The following is a 23,594-nucleotide window of genomic DNA, read 5'->3' as shown; positions in this document are numbered from 1 at the left end:
TGGGGGTGCCTGTTCTGGTCCAGGGGGGTGGTACATGTCTAAGAAACATCCACACGAATGCTAGATCCAAATCGGCGTATTTACAGAAACCGAGACAGTAAGCGTTTCTCTCTTTTGATCAGTCTATGTATCTGCTTCCATCAGTACTCTCTGTAGAGGAGATCTGAGTGGCAGATGTCTGGGATAGACTCCGTGGTAAAACATTGAGAGAGAAAACAAACACTCAGGAGGGCAGAGGGAAAGGGGGCCGACATCTCATCACAAGCCTTCAGCCACCACCGTATGCCTGTTCCCTTCTGTTCTGTTCCCTTCTCCCACTTGCCTGATTAATATTTCAGTGAGAAACGGTCTGTCGTGCCTCTGCTCTTTGTAATGCTATCTGATATAAAAGACAAAAATTATTAAAATTGTGATATTTGATTTGATATGTGATATTTGAGTCCAGTGAAGCGGAACAAGACATTACTGTCATTTTGCAACTGTGGAGCTCGATATGAATGAATGCGACAAGGGATTTTGTGTCTCCTGGCGTAAACCAGCTGCTATGTTTCGGCACGCGCTGTCCATATGCATGTGCAAATACAGGAATACAATAGATGAAAAGTAAGAGGCAGGCAGTCTCCCAGGAGAGCCAGTCACATCTCAGTGGAGCTGCAAGAGCTCGGAAGATTACATGATCTAGATTCACCGAAGCATAACGAGCAAATGCACACAATGGGACACTATGAGAGTGATGAGCCAATTAGCAGCCCACTGTGGCTTTTAAAAAGAATCCATAGCTCTTCTCTGGGTTAACAAATGCATCTGTGGTGAAGTGCCATTTTTTGCTCATGCATTGCAACAATATTATCCATCTGACTGATGATAGTTTAGCACTTGCCTACATTTATAACCAAGTTGTTTGTTGTGCTAATGCACTATTGCCATTTGAGCCTGATGTCTACATTACTGAAGCAAATTGACTGGAATAAGATCATATGAAGTAATCTGACCTTTGAGCGGTGCACTTCGCCATCATCATCCTCGCCACCAACTCCGAGGATCTTCCGGCTCTTCAGACGGCTTATTAAGTCCGTCTGACTGTGCTTCTTCATTAGAGGAGCGTGAGGTTTAGATGCCATCGTACACGCCTAAAACAGAAGTGGAAAGAGAGGCACATGGTTGGTATCGTTGGAGGGGAAAGTTAATAAATAATAATAAACAAATGACACAGAAAAAGAGGAAGAATAACGAAAGAAAAACTAAAAAAAATATCAACATCGATCAGTGTGTTTAAAAAAACATCAGTGAAGTCTCTCAACAAGACACTTCTTGGCACAGTCAGGAAGAGGTACTGTATCTACCAATCTACAAATGATTCCCTTGAGGACATGACTTATGCAACACAATTACATAATACGGGTCTAGCAAGTACAGGCAACCATTAAACCTCTCTCTTAAGCCAGGCTGTAAGCAAGAGCCAGATGTCCAACGGACGCAGGTGCATGCTGAGAAAGTCAATGGATCCGATAGTGACAGGCTGTTACAGACACATATAGAAACAAATACGTGTAAATGGATCTGGACTCCCTGAAGACAGACAGTCTCACTGTCCATATCGATTCAAAGTTCCAATAAAAACATGAAACTCAGTAAGAGGAAGATGGTTTTGATGTCAGCCTGTATTGTCTACACAGCAGTGTTCCCTAAAGTAGTTTACACACATATATACGGCTTGTTTAAACTGACAATGGTGGTTTTTCTTCCAGTAATGAATAAATCTGCTTTCTCATGTTGTATTTTGTCCTATTAAACCCAACTTGTTTTTATGCCACTGTGTACTTGCGTAGGAAGCTTACATCTTCTTATTCTCAATAAAGCCTCTGAGCTAAACATTCAAACAACGATGTTTTTACGCATGGCACTATTGATCACAAAAGGCTGTAGATAAATGTCAACAATAAACACATATAGATATATGGACTCCTAGTAGTTTTCTGCCTTTGTTGCCTGTTAACTGTGATGGCAGGATGCACCGTAGTGGTCCGATCGATCAGCAATAATGAATAGTGTCCGTGGATTAAATGGGGACAAGCAATTGTCAAATCAAGAGAGCTCCTCATTGACTCAATAATGTAACCTCCGCTGTGATTCAGCAGGAGGCAACAATGAATGCACAAACGTGTGCACACATGGAAACAATGGAAGGGCCTGTGTAAGAATTGATGTGTAATCTGCAGGGAAGTACTCTGGAGGAGTAAAATAAGAGCATTATTGAACTCCACTCCCAAGGATGAGGAAAGCATTTCTGACAGAGGGCTATGTCCCCAGGAAAAGTAAAAAAAAACACAACAATATGAACAGTACTATACAATACATACAGCTGGTTGGTCAAGGAGGTCAAACTGCCAAGCTTGTCTGAATATTTTATAAAACGACACTGCGAGCGAACACAATGTCACACATGCAAAAGCACTCCATACAGCAGCCCTGCAAAAAAATTAAACAGTCTTCATGGGATACACCGATCAGCCACAACATTAAAACCACTGACATGTGAAGTAAATAACATTGACCATCTTGTGACAATTCAATGTTCTGCAGGGAAACTTTTGGATCTGGCCTACATGTGGATGTTACTTATACATGTCACCAGCCTATAGACCAGAAAAGGCACGCCCACCCTGTAGCAAAGACACTCCTTGATGGCAGCAGCCATCCCCAGCAGGATGCAGCCTGACACAGGCACACACACAAACAGTTTAGGAACACCTAAAAAAAAAACATGAAAAACAGAACAAGGTGTTGATCTGGCCTCCATATTCACTAGATCCCAAACTGATAAGTATCTGGGGGATGTACAGGAACAAGCTTGATCCACAGAGGCCCCTCCCCTCAACCAACAGGACCCAAAGGCCCCCCCTAACAACATCCTGTCGCCAGACAGAAGGCCCATGTCCATTCTCTAATGAGTCACAACTGTTTTGGGTGCACAAGGGGGACAAACACATTATTAGGAAGATGGTCATAATGTTATGCATGATCGGCATGTTTTCTCTTCTTTGCAAATTTAAAAGTCAGATGCAAAATGCTTATTTTCATGTTTGCTCTGCTCAGTGAATTACCGTTGTTTTTATGCTTAGTGAATTTGTGAATTACTCCTGAATAATTGCCAAGAGACATTGGCCTCAGGCTAAATTGTGTTACTAGTATTGTCAAGCAGTAAAATCAAGCATATAAAGGTCAGCCCAGTTTGCCTGATTACACTGCATCCTTGTAATGTGACATTTGCATATGCATTATCCCTAAATTATGGCTGAAACATTTTCTTTAGCCAATTCCATCTCAAACCTTGCCTCAGTTCATGCAGAAAATTGACCAGTTGTATCATCCAACCTTTCCATTCACAAAAAAATAAACAACCCATTCATCGCCTGCTTTTATCACCACTTCACTGGGGTTGTCTGAGCCGCCAAGAGGAGGCATTCACAGCATTATGCTCCTGTAAATTACACAGTACACAAAAACTCAAGTAATGACTTTGTGGATCCTTCGCTGTTGATTTTCTCCACCACCATGACCACCAATCATCAACATCTGCAATAAAACAGTACATTAGGAGCACCTTTATGCAGGCAGAAATCCCCAAGCTAAAATACCCTCGCACGTCTCTCTCTTTATATCTCCCTACCAGCGCTCCTTGACTTGCAACAGTAATGCTGATGCAGTTGCCTAGCAACTGCCAATGGACCAATCGCTTCTTCATTACTGGAAGCACCTTTCATGATTGAAACCACCTTTGACGACGATGTCTCAGGCTGAGAGCCACTAGAGACTGTGCAGTCATTCTCATTGCTGGTATAGGTGACATTTTAAGATAAATTAAGAGACTTTGATCTGTTTCCAGTTAACTGGAGCAGAGACTTGCTTTCCCAAAGAGGGGCTTCTTAAGAGAATAAGAATTAAAGAGGGACTTACTCTTTCAATGTCAAAGGTGCATATATTTTTGGTAAGGTAACCGCCTTCTTAATAAACAACAATAATTAAATGTGATGTTACAACACTAGATGTGAACTTACTGCTTTAAGTTTAACATAAACCCAAAGTACCAAACAACATTTCACCTGGATGACGATAGAAGCATCAAAGATGAGCACAAGGTATGAGTCACGTAAAATAATCAATTATCGAGTGACCTAAGAGAGGGGGATAAAAACAAGCTAAGAGCAGAGAAGCTGAGACAGAAGTTTATTTTTTTAGACACCGGTGATTAAAATTTCAACACTCAGATTTCTATGAAGATGATGCAGAAGCAGAAGATTCGTGAGAAAAGAAATGGGAGCTGAACACAGAAGCACTTTGGAAAAAAAACGGTTATTATTAATGGTTTTTAAACACCTAGATCTGTGTGGACAAAATGTTGATACTGCATCTTGAGGGGAGGGGTAAATAACACCACATGCCCAAAAACCTAGGTATATGATAACGAGTTACAAACGATGCTCACTCCGCCCTTCTCGTTTTGTGACAGAACATGTGCAATGGAAATTAGAAGCTGCTAAACATAGGAGAAAGACAATGTGAGAAAGGTGCGAACTCCCGAGAGATGGCTGGTTAGTGAATAAAAAGATGTTCTGTAAAAAAATAATAATAATTGTATCATAGGAACAAAGCAGTGTGTGGGTGTGGGGGAGCAACTGTGAACAAATGTGTTACTCAAAATAAGAAAGCAGATTCTACAGCCTGCTCATCTCATTCTCTTTTCCATAAATAACAGAGGACACATTTGCTCAATAGCCCTAAATCCCTTCACCACCATGTCTGGAATATCTAGCAGCACCGTATAGTGCCAAGGGAAGATAACAGGCAAAACAACACTTCAACAGAACAGACCCTAGAAACAAGTACGAGTAGTTCATCCTCAATGAAATGTCTGTCTCTTGTAGACACTCAAAATGAATTACTGACCCTAGTAAATGTGTTACTGCTCATGGTTAGTGTTAATGCTATGGATTTCTTATTGCCCTGAGGAATACTGGAGCTTCAGCACAGCATAACTTAAAGATGAGGACATGAGGATCTGGGCTCTTGTGTTTTTGCTGCAATTAGATCAAGCATCATTGACCGTTACTGAATCCCAGAAGCCCTAACAGTGTTAGGAGATGCGTGTTTGTTAGGGGTTCCCGTAAACCAGAAAAAGGAATGTGGATACATTTTTTTCCATGGATGGCACTTTTGTTTTTTTCAAAAACTGCTGGATGGATTGCCATGAAATTTGGACATTACAGTCCCCAGAGGAAGAATCCTACTTTGGTGGCATCCGGGACTTTAAATCCAACTGTAGACATACTGACATTCACCAGTCCCTTGTTGCTGTATCCTAATGACTTCTGTGAGCCAACGACAAATAAGATTCAGTGTGAAATTAATCCAACTGCTGGATGGATTAGTGCAGGCATTAGTGCAGGTCTTTGTGGCCTTTGTTGATCCTGAGGCTTTTTTAATCAGCCCCAATCTTGACGTCAAAGTTTCACTTGGTCCACTACACTCAAAGACAGACAGAGAGAGGATAAATACAATATCACTTGAATATGGGGACTAACAGCGTATTCATAAGACAGCTTCTTGAGGAGAAACAGAAATAGGCAAGAATCAAAAAAGCCTGGCTCCTTTCTCACTTCTGCACAATTGCATGTGAAGTGGGTGTGAATGTAGCAACATCAGAAAGCCAGGCAAGGGTTTCGAAGCATTTCTACTGTCAGTAGTTCTGATAAAATACAAAGGGCTCTTAATGCATCTGTTTTATTCATAATGAGCATTACAGCCACATTCTCCAACTAAATGTTATCTTTGTACACAAACACTCTCTGCCTCCATTCTTTACTAGCATATCAGGTCCTCTTAATTGACATTGGGTGCTTTTATGCTTTTATGTTTTGCCATCATTACCATAATGATTATACTACTGTATTATCAGTTTGCTTTGACTAAATCTCAGCATCACTGACCTGATCTGTTTGTTGCTGGAAAAAGTGGAAAAATACTCTGACAATTTGAAATTGTGTTACCTCATCCTGGTATCTCTGATTCTTTGATTATGTGTGACCGCATCCAGTCACTGGGGAAGACAAAGGCACGCGCCTTCCTTGATGCAAGGCAAGATGACGGCCTAGCGCCTCAGGCAATGTGGAGCTGGGTAACTGTAGACTCAAGCCTATGAGTGTTTCGCATTTCCCAGCATCCTCAGATAACTACTCAACAGTGATTAAACGGATTCCTTCTAGCTACTTCCAAGAAATGCTTACAAGATCTGTGGCTGGATAAATGCCCGGGTGTAAAGCACAAAACTGAAGGAAAGGTCTAAACGGTGTTATTGCTCATTAACCAAAACTGAACCACAAACTGCGTTGAGAATAAGTAATCCAGAGTTTTCTTATGGCTATTTCAGTTCTGATTATTCATGTCACAGATTAACTGTGTTCTCATCCACCCTCTTTAGCTTTGTCTTATCAGAGCTGCAATTATGCCAAGTTCTTCCTCCCAATGTTCATATCAGATTGACTCGAAAGCACAAAAGAATAATCCACATCAAGAGTTGACTTTTATTCAGCAAGAAGTTTGCCTTCACTGACGATACTTGGTAAATAAGCAGCTCATTCAAGTCTGCAGATAAATCAATACAACTCTGACACGGCCAAATACATATAGGTGCCCTTATCTCTATTCCCCTTGCAGAAGGATTTTAATTTTAATTTTTAGGAGCCCTTTATGTTTTTATATAAAAAAAATAAATGCAATGCAGTCTTATATTCATGGCTTCCTGCTAAATGTTCGTCACTGTTACAGAGAGCCCCCTAATTTAACCTGTCCTGTGTAAACATGCTGATGACGTGGTCACACACACGACACTAATGAGCCCAACATCATTACTGGATAATTACTTTCTAGCACCTCACGGCACACTGGGCCAAGTAAACTACTGATGCATGAACATGCTTCAGTTCTCTTCCTGTAGCCACATATTTAGTTGCCTGTGACGTCAATCTGGCGTCAAGTGAACTGCAGGCGCTAGTAACCTCAAAAGCCACATCATAGTGTGTAAGTGGGGAGGGACTGATCAAGTAGATGTACTCGGCTCTCTAGGGGTGTTGACATTCATACGTCTTCAAATCACCTAAAGTACTCGTTTTGCTTCTGACATATGCTGGCTCCGATGTGTTGGAAATTACAAATGAGGTTCGTTTGTGGCGAAAGGGCAGAGAAAACTGATGAACACCAAAAGCAGTTCTTCTGACAGCTGGCGATAAACAAAGGACAATGAAGAAGGCAGCGAATTCTTTCCTTGAGTCAGAACAGGCTACCAATGCATGCCCTGGAAGCTACACACTATACAACACAGATAATGTCTCTATGCAGTTGGTATGAGGAGAGAGCTGCTCCTCTGTTACCATCAATGGATTATTGTGCCGAGTCAAACAGATTAATACTGTTAGATCAGCAGAGGACAGTAACCACGGAAAGCGCTGGCCCTAATGATTCCTGGGATTTTGAGTTTCCCAGCCTAATATTCAGTTATTACATCACAGCTGCAGAAAGGGAATTTACTCTATAGTTGGCTGACTTACGCCAACACAGTTATGTAAGGGTATTCCTAGAGTGGTTGCTAAATGTCTCTGGGGAGTCGCAAGTACACGCAAAGCTGAGGATTGTCACCGTAATGAGACGTTATTAGTATATCTGTTCCACTTCTAACAGAGGCAATCTTTTGGAAAACATCGTCTCAAAATGATTGGTTTCACAACTGAATGCCGTGAAATATCAATAAAAAAAATGTGCATCATTACACAACAATGAACCTAGCTGTTGGGATTGTGGATAATAAGTGAGTTCACAGTACAGTGGTCCAGCTGGGTCTCTACTGACTCCCTGCCAATTGCAGCTAACCCTTCATAAATGAAGTACACGGTGGAAAATAACAGACTAAAATACACTGTTTTTGCAAAGCTGGTTTTGGCACTGTTGTGTTAACCTTGTCTTTTACTAAATGCAGAGTCTTGGCAGGTCTTCATTTCCTCTGCAGCAGTGAACAGGTTTTTATAAGACATCAAATTTTCTTAGATGGTAAACATGGCCTCCTACAAGATTTTAGTCATACAGTATAAAAACAGAATTAAACTCAAACCTTTAAATGTCTTTCACCCCCAGTTTTTCCAAAAAACCTTATATACTGTTATATACACCTGGCATAACATTATGACCACATTCCTGATATTGTGTAGGTTTTCCTTGTCTGTTCCAGTGCATCCCACAGATACTTGATCAGTTTGCAATCTAGGGAATTTGGAGGCCAGGGCATTGTGCTGTTTTTCATGTTTTTTGAGTCATAATGTTATGCCTGACCAGTGTATGGTAATGGTTTGTTATTACCATCTGTTAGACAGGGCCCATGCGGAGCACAGGATTAGGAGGGTGAGGATCAGCTAGTATGAACTCACAGAGGCCTGCTAGGTGTCGTTATCTCTGGGAACATCTTGACACAGCAGGCCTACCCTGAAACCAACGCAGGAGCAGTAAAGATGTGGTGAGGTAAAGCGGAGCTGACACTGGTGGACACACGCAGCTGGGAGGTGAATGATCTCCTCCAAGGCCCTATACCCTCAGAGCTCAGCGGCGATCTAGCACTCAAGGAGGAAAGACGTCAAGAATATGCTTCCCTGCATTCAAATGTACACGCGAACTAAGATGACAGAAAGTTTTGAAGCTCTGTCTCCAATGTACAGCCCTGCAGCGAGAAACCACTCAACCAGTAATTATTACTACTTAATTATTATTTTGCTGTGAGATTGGCTCTTCTCTGTAGAGGCACATTATCACACCATCACTATGATGTTGAATTAGACTGTATTAGTTTTATCAGCCCACAATGCACTGCAAATGTATTTTACCAAATACATTTGCAGGGAACAGCATTTCATCATGTCCATATGTCTTCACAGCTTAGACTGAAGTGCGCTGGTGGTCTAGTTGAGCCACAGGTAGCATGAAATACCGGATGTCAATTGCTTGTTGTCTAGGGTAACTGTTAGTTAAGACTAATTAAATGATCTAAAGAGGTAGGCTCTAATGCCGCACAACCAGTGGTCATTAGTGGATAAAACTCTGCACCAATTATTTTCCCTTTCACGCCGCTGCCACTTTAGAGGAGATTTTTAACATTTCAAGGGAAACTACAGCTCCTTCGCCACATAAAACATCATCACAGTAAAAGGGGTCAAGTAAAAGGTCAATCCCATTTCACTGCAAAACCCGTTTGATTGTGGGTAAAAATCTAAATGATCATTTGCATAGCCTTAAAACCTTAAAAGCCCAGAGCAGTTTAAAGAGCTTTGAAATTGATTTTCCTTCACTGTATCAGACAAGAAACATTATTGTTATGGTGTTGCGTTCTATCAACTGCATCTTGAAGCGTAAGAGCTGTGAGAAATATGAGCAGCTGCACAAGTGTAGACAGAAAAAAAAAAAAAAGATCAGTACAAGGCATTTTAAATTGTTTAATTCTCAACAAAGTCACTTGTGTATGTGTTGTGGGCTCAGGAAACAGGTTTCATCTGTTCAACAGTTTCATAAACAACAATGATTTGGAAGTCTTGTTCTATTGGTGGTAATGCACTGGTTGCGGCGGTGCATGCTGTTAGGTTTGAGCTTCTGACAATATAATAATAATCATATATAATCTGGACCGCTGCGTATGATGTATATTGACAGTGCAGTCATATTCGACTCAAACCACTACACACAGCGTGTTTTTTGATTGAGAAATCTAAGGAAAACCGTAGAGGTCGTTGAACAATCTCACTTTCTAAACTAGATGGAATCTTTCTAGCTTTCTTGTTTACATTCTTCTGCTTCTCTGATTTTCATTGTGCCGAGAAAAAGTAAAGCAGACATCTTACTGTGTCCCTTAGAGAAAACCCACAGGGCTGAGAATATTTTCTTACACTCGATGTTAATAAGTGTGAAGCAACTGGGACAACTTTCTTGCAGCCTCAGACTGTGAACAGCAACAAAAGTCATTCCACATTTTCCACAGTAATATCGATCTCTGCCACGGTATGACTATTTCAAGCCTTCAACTCGATCGCTCCTCGCTCTGCTCGTCTTGCTTGCTGGAGCGCTACCTGGTTGCTAGGCAGCCCTGCTGGATGATGGAGAGGACTCATTTGAGGGCTCAACCTGCGTCACTAAAATCTCTTCACGTGGAATTAATTGCTTGGTAAAGGTCACCAAGAGGGGCTTAAAATATCCAACACTTTATTGTTATTTGTTGTTGTTATTTCGGCATTTTAGTATCATAAATTTAACTTATTTAAATGTCAGCATTTTAATGATCAGTTCCTCTCCTAAAAATACAGGAGAGAGCTTGTCCTGTGCTCTTCTTTTCAAGCACAGCAGAGGTAATGAATGCACAAACACACACGCAGGTTCGCAATAAACCCACTTCTACAACCTATACATTTCAAATGAGCCAACTAGAGTGTTTGACAGCAACATTAGCAGATGTGCTGATACGGGTTCAGCTTTTCAGTATTATGCCAGAAGCAACCTCCATGTTGTTGTCACAAACCTAAGTACTGGGCCACAAAGTGGACTCACTGATTACACAGCATGTGACCGTATATACACAACAAATGATCTGCACTTAGAAAATAACAATGAGCTGAGTTCACATTCCAGCGTTACAGGAATGATATACATACAAACACATGAAGTAAAAGGTGGAAATGATTTCTGAGGGACTAGTTAGACTGACTTTATTGAACCAGCAAACTCTGAAATATTGTCCTGGTGATTTAATGGCAATAGCCTAGCAAGCTTTTTCTCTGACATTGAATACTTTTTTCTAACAGCTGTGTGCTTCCAGAGCAACAAGGAGTGATGATGGTGACATTTCATTTGCCAGCTGGCCAGTGTGACAAATCCCCATGTTCATGCTGTACAGCGCACGCTAGAACAACGAAGAAAACAGCCAACAAAACAGGACAGCAGTTACCACTGATGTGCTACTTCTCTCTCCCAACGGAGCTATACTTTGGCTAGGTCTTCTAAGTCATTCCACATTATTACAGTTTGGCCTCAGCTTTAATGGCTTTAGAGAGAAAAATGTCCAAAATACAGAGTAGCACACCTGGAATGAAAAAGGTGTTTTTTATGTGTTTATATCTAGTGTTTGATGTTGCTCTGATCTCTTGTGGCCGTCTACACTGAAAATTCACAGTAGCTTGCTCAAAGTCTGAAACATGATCAACTTCTATGCCAATGAGAAGAAATCTAAAGTGTTCCTCGCCCACTTACTTAAAAAGAGGATATCCTTAAACTTCCCGAAGATAAGATTTAGTGCAGGACTGTTACTACAATATATTCATTTTCACTTGTGCTAAATGTAGCAAAAGCCCACAAGGGATGTCTGTAACAAGCCCTTTTATTAAAACAGCCTGTGATCTAAATAAACTGCAAAGTCTTTGTTTGAATACGCTGCATGTCCCTCCATTTGCAGAAGTCAACAAATTGGTGATGCAATAGTATTAAAATTTAAATTCTGGTTTCAGCCCTTTTCTGCTTCTATCATACTCTGTGTGCTCACATATACCACATTTCAATGCAGCAGAATTCCTAATAAAGCTGTTCTCATTTACATTTTTCTCTGTGTTGTCAGAAAAGAAACGAGTATAGTGACAGAAACACGGCCAATTAAGACTTCATGTTAAGCAGTAGTCACTTCAAAGCCATCAATGCTGCTGCTCTGCACTGAAAAACCCTTCACCCATCACTATTAAGTTACAGACAATGGCTGTGTGCTGTGATACTGGATGTATTTACTGCGCATGGTTACTGCGCATGGCAAGTGATCATTAAGAGAAAAGGTTAGTTCACATGGGCAGTCACTGCACTTTTCCAGGGTAAATACCTAAGGGTGCTTTCACACCTAGGTCGATGTTCCGGGAGCGTTTATCCGTCAGGTTTGTTCATTCGTGCTGGTGTGAATACAGCTGTTGCACTCTATTCAGGAACAACTGAACCGAGCTGAGCCTGGTTAGATAGGATCATTTCGGCCCTATTGGAATCACTCCCCTGGCAGCAGCAGTGCGACTTCTCATATTATGTACGGAAATGTTGTTTTCTACACATGGTCTAGGCGCTTGATCAAACCAAATGTTCATGTGTAGAACACATACTTGAACAACAGAACTGCAATACATGACAGTGACCACACTAACTGGTTCTGGTCTATATTGCTAATTTGCTCTTTCATGACATGAAAGAACCTTTGTATGACTCATTTAAATCATATCAAGGCTTAAATTTATTTATAACTAAGACCATAGCGATTTGACTGACAGGTGGGTGCCCTCACAGGTTACTTGCGGTCACCTGCCCACCTCAGCTTCACTCCGCCTGCCCTCTGTGACATTCTCTTGTAAACAAATTTACCTTCAGTGTTACTAACCAAATGTACTGCATGTCTCGATGATGTCTCTGTTATGATGAGTTTTTTTCCAAGTGTATAGCTACTCTCATAATGACAGAAATCCTTGAATCAATGCCTCCTATCAGTAAGGAAGGGATCTTCTACAAACAGTACAATACACACAGCTGCATCCATACAAATATATACACACACACACACACACACCATTCTTGATACTATTCAGACTCCGATTGTTTTGTTCATCATGCTCCCGTTGTGCAGACAGAGCACAAATAATACGCGTTTTTTTCTGTGGCAGAAAATCAATACTTGAACCAGTGCATATTATAAGCTGCCCAAAACCTCGTCTGCTGAAGATACAAAACAATCATGACAAATGTAAAGTACATCTAATCTGTATGCTATTCAAGATCAGGAACATCATCAAGGAACTGTGATAAAAATCATTAACATAATTTAAATCAAAAGTAATTTTATATGGTCTTAGCCGTGCTACTTCCTGTTAGAGGAAATGGAAAGTGCCCTGCAGCTTACCAGAAGACACAGCCCACTTTACAAGTAGGCAGACAGGCATAAATATGTTCTTTTGTTTGTCAAAGGGAACGTTTCGTCCGGATCAAAGTTTAAAGCGGATTGTTTTTTTTTTTCAGCTCTGACACTCCCAGAACCTCCCAAAACTGTGCCTTTGAAGGTTATCACCCTTAAGCTGCTGATGCATTTAAGACACATAAAAGGACCTACAAAAGGCACAGACAGTTGCTTAAAGCAACAGAAATCTGTGAAAATCTAAAGCTAATGAAATCCCTTTTCACATTCACAGTGCGGAAAAAATAATTAACGGTAAAGCCATGGCCAATTAATTACACAGATGCCAAAGAAAAGTGTGTTGGTGTTCATTCACTTGTTGTGGGCTCTTAATATTCCCATGGGTAACCCTTTAATATAGACCACTTATTCATTACAGCTCATTCCTGCTACATCGGGCTGGAAGTAACACGCAACATTTACTGCCGTTATTGTAACAAAGTTGTATTTAACCGCATGTGCAGGAATAGAAGATTAAAAAGATGCCTGAAATAGAGGAGACACTATGGTTTCTACAATTTTTTTATTTTTTTTTGGTGAACCACTAAATAATAAAGAAAACTTACTTTCATAAACTTTGATTCAGATATAATTGCATTACATTATTTTATTACATATTTTACCATGATATGCATGAATGAAGCACCTATTTCAAACCTTTACCTAATGACACTATTCAGCAAAGGTTACGATTTATTCATGCCATTTGAAGCGTAACATAATGGAAATCTACATTGTTTATAGTTTCATATGTGCAGAAAAAAAGTTGCTTACAACTGGTAAATGCACTGGAAAGCAGCATTGCCATTAGCATGTGCTCTAGGGAGTCTTTGTTGAGTTTTTGTCTGAAAAACAACAGATGAGGACACGAGGAACGACTCCCAGGCACTGACCACCAACCAAGAATCTGATAAAACTCACTTTAATGGTCCAAATACTGATGCTGATGTCTTGTTTTGAGGTCGCAAAGCTGGTGGATGTTCTCTGTTGAGGTACTTGTGCTACAGTAACTGGCTGTTTCATTTTTAATAAGCGGGCAACTTACTGTGTTTATTGGATTTCAGATTCAGTTTTCCAGCGTTTCTGGTCATTTTTTGCATCCTTGGCAGCAGGAGCTTGTGTACTTGTGGATGGACTTAAACATTAAATCACAATATACTCCTAAGAGACACAAATGAAACTAAGCCACAATGTTACATGACCAACAAGTGTTGATCTGGACGAATCATAGTGATAAAGTGTTATGTTCAATTGGGAACTTCTATCATCAGCGAGGTGTGAGAAGCCTTTTCGCTGTTTTTGACAATCCCTGTTCAGATTGTAAAATGTTCATTCAAACTGACAACTCAATTGAATGGTTTTATTTTGCAAAGAAAATGAACCAGTATGAACCTCAGGCAAATTGCGGAGGATTTATGCAGCACACGACTGGCAGAACGATGTTCAGATAGGTGAGTAACTCCTTCTCCACAGAAGAACACAAACCACCCACCACTGCATTTAAATTGACTTCAGATTGTTTTCCGAGTACATATTTTACAAATTTAATATGACTTCTCGTCATTCCTGGTCACGTGTTAAATTGTTAAATCATCTTCAGACATGCCAAAGTCACTGCTTAGTAAATGCGAGTACACCCACGCAGCTTGCTAATCAGGTTTTTTCCGAGCACCACAAATGCCATACGGGCTCAGCTGAGTTTACACAGAAACAAACGAGGGAATCAACCTCAGCCAGTGGCGAATCAATGCCTGCACAGGACGACTCATGTTCAAGCTCGATGAAGTAGATATCTAATCAGGAAGAAGGTTGCATTTGTCTCCTGGACCCGTCCACCTCGGTTTATTCCCTTGGCAAGAGTCTGACTGTGATTGCATTATTTAAATCCACTTAGAAGAAAATTAAACTTTTCAATAGCAAGACGGGGCTCGCTTTTCAGCCTCATTAATGCCAAAAATCTTGTCAGGTCCGGTGATTACAGACATAAAACACTATTAAGGCTGGCCAATATAGCTTTTAATATTCTTCATTGTATGAAGAAAATTACTATAAGTCCATTTATTGCAGTGTCAAATGTTGGAAAGACAACATAAGACATAATTTGGTTCAGTAGGTTGAACAGGTTGTCTACGAAATAGGGGGTTTGTGGTTCGATCCTCAGAAATGGCCCAAGTGCCAATAAGTCCTTGAGCAAGACACTGAACCCTGATTAGCTCCCAGTGTTGGCACCGGTGTGTGAATGTGAGTGTGCTTGTGTGAACGAATGGGTAGGGTGTCATTGTGACTGTAAAGTACCGATAGGTATATTAAGACAAGGTCATTTACCAACAGTCAGTAATTGCTTTCCACTGTTGTACGTTTCATCAAACTAACTTTTCACAAATAAATGCCTTTCATCACGAAATTACAGCTAAAGATCATTCAACAACAGAATAGTGAAAACACAGTGTTTCAAATCAAGATGTGCCACTGGAAATCAATAAACAATACTATTAGCCCATAAAGTTGTACAACTGTATATATAGTAACTGTATTTTGACCTTCAAACTTTTTCTATAGGAAAGGCTAATTAGCCTAAAGTTTGATAGCACAAATATTATATGTGATGAACCAGGATGTCCCCAGAGTTCCTTAATACAGTGTTTCGCTCTGAATATTCAGGAGTGGAAGGAAGGCTTTAATATGCAGCAGTGACTTTTTCTTCCTAACACATCTGTACCCTATGGTAACCAACTGGACGGTCTGTCCTCACCTGTCCCAGCTGCACTGATTAATTACCACAGAGGAAATGAGCCTTGGGATTCATCGATCATTTGCAGAGTTGAACCAGACAAAAACACTTTGTATAAACTCCATTTATATACATTTTCTTGTCATAATACTCATCCACATATTGCTGAGCTCTAATGGACAAACTATGACACCGTTACTTCACTGGCTGAGACTTAGTTTAGGATTTCTGTACTACAGTTTGTTCCCTCTTATCCGTGGAGATACATACACAAACTGTACATCTGGATGGTCTAATATTTGCTTCTATAACAGTCAGCCCTATCTATTGGTCAAGCCTCAGGGACAAGAGATAAAAATATCCTCACTAAATAAAGAACTTGTTTGTAGGATTTAGTAGCATCCAGTGCTGAGGTTGTGGGCTGAAACCAATTAAATACCCCTCCTCTGTTCTTTCCCTTTCCAAACATGTAGAATTACATATGATGGCCATTGCTTTATTGTAAAAATGTTGGCAGGCCTCCTCTCGACTCAGGGTTTAGTTTGTCTATTCTGTGCAACTATAGAAACATGGCTGGCTCCATGGAAGTGCCCTCTATAATACAAAAGGCTTCGTCTAAACTAACAAAACCGTGATTACACACAAATTAAATCATAATCCCTTTAATATGTGGCCTTTCCTGTGTACAGAGACCAATAATACTAGCTTCATAAAAATGCAGCTGCTAACTATAGTGGAACCGTTCTTTGTTTTTGAGCTTGCTATATTATTAAAACTCGTTGGGAAGACGCTTTTCTGTTGCAGTGATTGTTACAGTAACATAACGTTTCTTCAGCGGGTTACATGGTTAGTTCAGAGCAGTGACATGATAGTCCAAAGAGAAAATCTTGGAAAAATGAAAAGTCTGGGCCAGAGGATTTATGATAAGCCTTTCTGCCTCTACAAACAGTTGCCAGGGGATGGAGTGATGTAAAGTGCTTCTTCCAATTTATTACAAAGGAAGAAAAAGAGGGGGAAAAAATGAAGTCTGATGGCAGATCAGCTGTATTTGGATGCCATATGGTACATACTGTTGACATGAATATTCAAATGGATCATAATTATGGTCAAGTATGTGTTTTAATGAGTCTGTGTGCACCCAAGTCCGATGAATTGTTCCGATGATTCTTGCAGAAGGATATTGGTAACAAACAAAACTGATCATGGATGATAAATTTTGAATGAAGACTGTATTTAATAGTGAAAATGACAAATTATTAACAGGGTGGTTCTTTTTTGTCGATCCTACACCACACCCCTTTAATGTAACACAACATTTAACTACAATAACTAATTGGTGAAAGCTGCATGTAGTGTTTGGAATGGGTTAAGCTGGGCTCAGACCACAGTAGTTTTAAAATCCTGCCTGATTTTGAAATAAGGTTGCACCACACACTTCAGGAGAAACTATGCACACTACAGGACGTCCTTAAAATTATTGTGGAGGACAGGGAGCACTGAATGCACCACACAACGTGATCTCACATGGAAAGGCATGTAAACTGAACAGAGGCCGCAGTGCAACAGCTTGTGTAAATCTACTGATCAATACTTCTGTCCAGTAGGTGGGGGTAATGCATCTGCAAGGTGGTTTGCCAACCGACAATCAAAGACGACTAGGAAGCAGTCGAAGGTTAAACGAGTGGGGATGCGAAAATATTTGGGGATGTTTATTTTTAAGTTAGAACTGGGCGTGAAATTTTAACTGTCAGCTTCAGTAACTGTATACAGTAGTACGCTAGCTAATGTTAGCATAGAGGGCTAGTATGTTTACCGTTGCTTAACAGTGCTGTCAGCAGCTCCATGTCCTTATAGACTTGTCTCTCTCATTGGTTATTGTGAAGACTGTCCAGTATTGTCCAGATTTTAAATAACAAACGTCTATGATATTGATTGGGGTGGCTTTAATGGATCCACAAGCGGCTTGGGATCTTTAAGAGTGGCTCTGTAAACACCTCACATTATCAAATATCTATATCACATACATATAACCAAATCATCTGGGACAAAACCCGGGATTCCTGTTTTCTGAGCCAAGCTTTAGAGAGAGAGAGATAGAGCACTGATGAACAGTCTAGTCAGTTATATTGGCAATACTCCATTTGGCCTTTAAAGAGTTCATGATTAATCAAATTTGGGAACTATTTGGGATCTATGTCATATGAATGAGATTCCCATCGTTATATAAACCATCCCAGCAGGAAAAGTCGCTCATTGCTGAACCAAGGTCGGAAAGGGACATCTGCTCTGGTGACAAACACAGCTGCTGCCAATGTATTTACCTCTGTTTAACTCCATTTGCCAATTCACACAAACTTTGCATTCTATGTCTGCTTCCTTCTATGTTTTACAAACACCTGTAAAGAGTAATCCCTAATTATTTTTTCTGGCAGTCCTGGAAAGTTTGGTAATCAGCGGCCGTCCTCAGGCTTCAGCTTGTCGCCTACAAACAAATGCCTGTTTTCATAGTTATTCAACAAATTGATCATATTCTTGCTCTGGGCTGTTGATGAGGCCAAAAAAAAAAAAGGCTACATGGATGCAACAAATTTGGGAACGAGTCTTTGCTATTTTCTGCCTTTTTTCTATACCAGTAAATTAAGAAAATATTCAACGGAATTATGTAAAATTATGATATTAGTTGTAGCTCATAAATATTTCATAAACAGGGTAAATTTATTTAATAAAATCTGAGGCTCTGATTGCTTTAGTGCGTTACCTTTATCTGCTTGTGTACTCAAACCAGTAGTTTTCCGCTTTAGTGGAGCAACCTCTTGATGAACCCAGCATGTTAAGTGATCCATAACGCAGTAAACTAGTAACAGTTGTGAATTCAGTGGGAAGCAAAAGGTCAAACGTTTAAACAGAATCACTGAGTAAATTAAAAAAAGAGAGAACAGGTAAGATGGGGATTACACAGCCTGCACGGCAATGGCTCTGAGGTGAACCTCTGGGAAGATAAAGCTGTCATCTCAAATCTCAACGTGCAGCAGCGTCGATATTCACAGTTGTTTTTATGCGCACTGCAAGGAATGAGTTGCCACATCTTGTTTTGAAGTCTGCTAACCTGATGTACCATGCAAGTGCTGGAAACATTAGACAGATGTATGAGCACCGCTGAGACAAAGTGAAAGGTGACTTTGTTCAAATGGCGAGGGGGAAATGTGAAACCATGTAAAAACGAAAAAAGTTCTCAATGCAGAGGCGCACACACACACAAGCAGCCAAAACAAATCACAATGCTCCACTGTGAGCACGAATGCATTCAGAATCAAACAACCAGCCCTCACAGCATAGCACCGACAAGTACATATTCCTCATTTTAGGAGCCATTTGCCACGGACGAAGCAGTTATAAATACAATTACAAATCAGTTCACACCTATCTCCTAACCAGCTGAAGGTTGGTGCTGGTACTGCCATTGTTCAGTCCTTGTAAAATGTTCCCTGAAGTTTAATTAATTACTTAGCTAAAGTGAAAACCAACAATTTTACCAAAGACGTCAGGAAATTAGAAAGAGAGCAACAAAAGCCAGTCAAACAAAAGACAGCACACTGTGTTGTAGAACATTACAATGTGAAGTAAAGTGGTTATCAAAGATAATGAATGCAGGATGAGATTTTGTTTATGACAGTTTATATGGACAGATGCAACTGCCTCAGGAAAATGACTTGCCAAATATACACCAAAATTATCTACAGTGTTTGAGCCACCACTCAAGAATGGAATTACTTTTCTGCTTTCTCCAGATGTAATCAATGAGTTGGGCAACCCGTCACTGCCATAACACAGCAACGTCTGAAAAGCAACATATGGCCTCAGCTTCGCTAATCTTGTCCACTGGAAATAAACAGACGCACATCTGCTGGAGTTGTCATTATTAAAGCCTTTAGCTAACTCGGTGTCACAGCAGACAGTAGGACATTAAAAACAAAGTTCCCAGGAAGAAAGCCACCCTCGCTGGCATCACAATATCTCTGGAGCATGGCTAAGTCCTAGAGACAGACCAGAAGTCTTACCACCGTTTTGCCAAAGTAAATCATATTTGCTGCTATTTTAAGAACACGTCTAAAGAGACAATTGCCAAAACAGCACAAGCACTGCACATTCGGAAGCTGTGGTTTTCAACGATATGCTCCACCTGTTAGTATAAAATATATAAAAATGAGTCTTGAGGTAAATCCCCTTCACAGCCGTTGTTAAGAGAAAACTCTCACTTCGTGCTACTGTCGGATCTGTCAGCAACAAGCACCTCATTCGGCATAAATACTCATCTTACAAGCTCAGTGACCTGCAAATGAAGCCTATCTAAAAATAACCATCAAAATGGTCATACTTACATTTTGCCGTTTCATTAGTGGACTGGTGGCAAACTGAAGTGTTAATTAATCACTGAGGGGTTAAAACAAAAAAAAGGAGCTACCATCTGCTTTGGTTACCCAGCATGCAGCATGCCAAGACAGTGTGAAGGACCTGTGGGACTGCCAAAGGCTGTATTCCGTGGTACCGGCTGCCTCAGTGCCACTTGAGTAAAACTACACAGAGGCACAGTAATAACAATCTACATATGCCACAGCTTAACTCTCTGAGAATCAACGTCACAACCAGGCGGCACTGGGAACAGATTAACTCTCTCTCCAGTGTGAAAACTTCATATTCTGCAGTGCACTGAATCTGCCGCCTTTGAAAAGGAAATGCACGATATAATGTCCGTTGGTCAGACAGTGTGACAATGTGCATCACTTCAATGTGACACAGACAGTGGCGATGTTGTGGTGCATATGAGAGAGCCATTAGTGAGAAGAGCTTGCAAAAAAAAAAGCTGAAAGAGTCTGACTGAGGTTACAATATCCTGCAGTCATAAGCATTCATGGGAAACACAAATAGTCTAAAAGGTTATCATAAAGCCAGGTCTGACCCCTTTACTAGAGCCACTTCTGCATTCAGAAGGAAGAGTGCTCCTGTGATAACGGTGAATACATCGGATGGTTTGATTACGCTTATACTGGATAAAAAAGACTGAGATTCTTTTGAATAAATAGCTCAGGCAGAAAAAGAAATGGCTGTTAGCTGCAGCTGCAGAGCCGCGGCATCATCAACAGACATTCATGATTGTTCACAAAGCTAAAACTTTGTCACCGTGGGCTAAGAAACAGAGATGGAAGCCCCGTTTGATCTTTTCTATTTCCTCGGCCAATTAGAAACCCCCAGTCCGCCCACAGAGCCTGGATGATATGTTGATTCCTGATCGCAAGGCGATTAGAGTAAAACAGCGCTGTACTGCTGCCATGGGAATAAGACTTGATTTGTGAAACCAAAGCAAATACGCAATTTTAAATGCTTCATGCTGAGGGGTAACATTTGTCATCTGTCTCCTTGTCTTACAACAGCTATTTTCAGTGGGAGATTATGAGTTTAAAAAAGCCACAACAGTGCTTCCCTCATGTTATGGGCTTCTGTCTGACCCAGACCAGCATCTTGGCTTGGGGTTTGTTGTGTGTTGAATTGCATGTGGCATTGCAAACAAGGGCATATCAATGCACAATCATGCGCTGAGCAGTGGTGTGACTTTGAGGGGAAAAATACAACATATCATTGTCTGTCTCACCAACTAAAACATTCACAAAATTCAGGAGTCACAGCGTAGAAAATACATTGCAGTCACCGGATGAGCAATCCTCGTGAGAAATAGAAGTGAGACGCTCCTCGCGGACTGCTAAACACCGACAACGTGACTGTTTATTCTGTCAGTGCAGCAGCATTGCTGAACTTTGCTTAGGACAAGTCTTGACAAAGCGATGTGGACTGGAGGCGTTCAGCAGTGTCCCAGACTGAAGGATTTATGTCTCAAGAAAGAATGGCCGCTATCCCAAAACAGCTGCAATTACCTCTGCAGTTAACGTGAATTCATTACTATGCTTAGTCTTAATTCGAGTTTCTAGAGAAAGTGTGCACGTACTTGCCAATTAAGATTAAATTAAACACTTTTGTGTTTAAGTCAGTCCACCGAAATGATCACGCATTTGATTCATCACCTTTCTAACGTCGTGCCTACATAAACTGAACATCATAACAGTCATGAAGGGGGATTCAGACCATTACTGTCACATTATATAACATTTGTTTTCCCTAGTGTACCTAATGTTTTGGCAAGTGAATGCAGATTTAGACACATAAACATTATAGTTCACGTCCATCTTAAGTACAACTGGAAGACTGGCTTTTTTTTGTAATTTATCAGATTAATGTGTTTTGACTCACTGACCCACAACACTGACTATTAATCCACTTTCACCTGGTTTACAGTACAATTTATTATGTGTTAAGTGCATGTTTTAAAATCTTTTAATGGAATAGAGGAAGCGGTGTAATTGAAACCCGTGGCACAGACTAGGGTGAATAATGACAGCACATTTAGTTTCAGAGGGCTTTTAACCAGCGTTTAACCCTTAGCTGCTGAATAACTTCACAGTCACTGGGTGGAGCAGCTCCGTCGTTAATGTGGAGCTAAACGGTAGAAAATAAATGAACAGGGTTCTTCTTCTTGTAATGAACACAGGCGTTTTCCTTAGCTGCACACGGAGGAAAATTAAAACACTTTGTTTTGAACAGAATACTTCCACTAGCTGTGGCAATGCTCCTCACATTTTAAGAAGAGTCACACCTAAAACAAACAACTTAACCACAGGCTGAAATAATAATGAAAAGAAGAAGTAAAAAAAAAACAACAACAAAAAAAACACCTCCCATTAATAGCGTTTCACAGACAAAACAAGGGAAATTACTTATGTTTTAGCTACCAGTTGATAATAAACTCTCCCAGACGTTTGACAGGAACAAAGGCGAAGAGCATTTTAAAGTATAAACCGCGGGAAAAGACATTGGTAAAGATGGTGAAAGAAAGCAGCGGATATAATGTGTAACTTACAGGAGGAAGCGGAGAGTAGTCCAGAGTATGCTTCCGAGGGTTCAGACGTTTCTCCGTGGTTACGGTGAGTGAGCGGAGCAGGCAGTGTGGAGGATCATCGCAGCGCTCCGTGCTTTCACAAACCCCGGAGCAGCAAACAAACCAGGGGGCTGCCGACTACCGTAATAACCTGCGCTTACACCAGCACGCACGATGTTTCTACCGTAATACTTAGACAAGATATAAAATAATGAATGATGCCAACGCGGAAGTGTCAAAAAGCTCAGATCCCTGATTGATGACTGAAGTAAACTCAGTCCACAGAGGCCACCAAATTAAAATGCCCAGTTTTATAGCAAAAATAAACAAATTTACATATTAGTAAAAAAAAAATGTTTGTGTCTTTATTGCTAATTTCCCTATTCAAAACAACTGCATGGAGGTTTTATGAATTGTTGTATCATTGTATCAGGACTTAAACTTATGCATAAGGGTGTGGCAGCTTTGAGTGACAGCACTGTACGTGATGAAGCCTGCAAAATGCTTTCTGGACCCACACAAGTTACATCCCGATGCATCCTTGCTAAAACTGGCTGGGCAAGGACACATCCAGGCATTTGGATCGTACTCAATCAGATGTGGACTTTGTATTGGAACAGTGGCAGTGAGTGTTTCACAAGAATGGACAAGAACAGAGAAAAACGCACATAGCTAAACGCCCCAAGTGTTGCTCAAACGCTCTTTCTGTTGTTGGTGACGTCAGCTGTTTCGAAAGTAACTGGTATAACAAACACATGCAGTTGAGTGGCTGATTCATCACTGCATCATTGGAGCTTTGAAGAAAAAGGTTGAAGCCAGCTCACGTT

General features: G+C 40.6%; 1 protein-coding gene across 1 annotated transcript in view; it reads right to left on the bottom strand.

The window, feature by feature from the left end:
• Window positions 1-22,954, bottom strand: part of tp53i11b (tumor protein p53 inducible protein 11b) — a 32,872-nt gene extending 9,918 nt beyond the window's left edge. Inside the window, exons 1-2 of the mRNA XM_084555678.1 lie at window positions 22,750-22,954; window positions 993-1,130 (exon numbers count right to left, since the gene is read on the bottom strand). Coding sequence (XP_084411804.1) covers window positions 993-1,121 — 129 coding nt within the window. The 5' untranslated portion in view covers window positions 1,122-1,130; window positions 22,750-22,954. The remainder of the gene's footprint in view (window positions 1-992; window positions 1,131-22,749) is intronic.
• Between the last annotated feature and the right edge of the window lie 640 nt (window positions 22,955-23,594).

This window comes from Chelon labrosus (assembly GCF_963514085.1).
Source record: "Chelon labrosus genome assembly, chromosome: 11".
Taxonomy (NCBI): Eukaryota; Metazoa; Chordata; class Actinopteri; order Mugiliformes; family Mugilidae; genus Chelon; species Chelon labrosus.
Note: the sequence above shows the minus strand (reverse complement) of the source record. Positions and strands in the feature narration are given on the sequence as shown.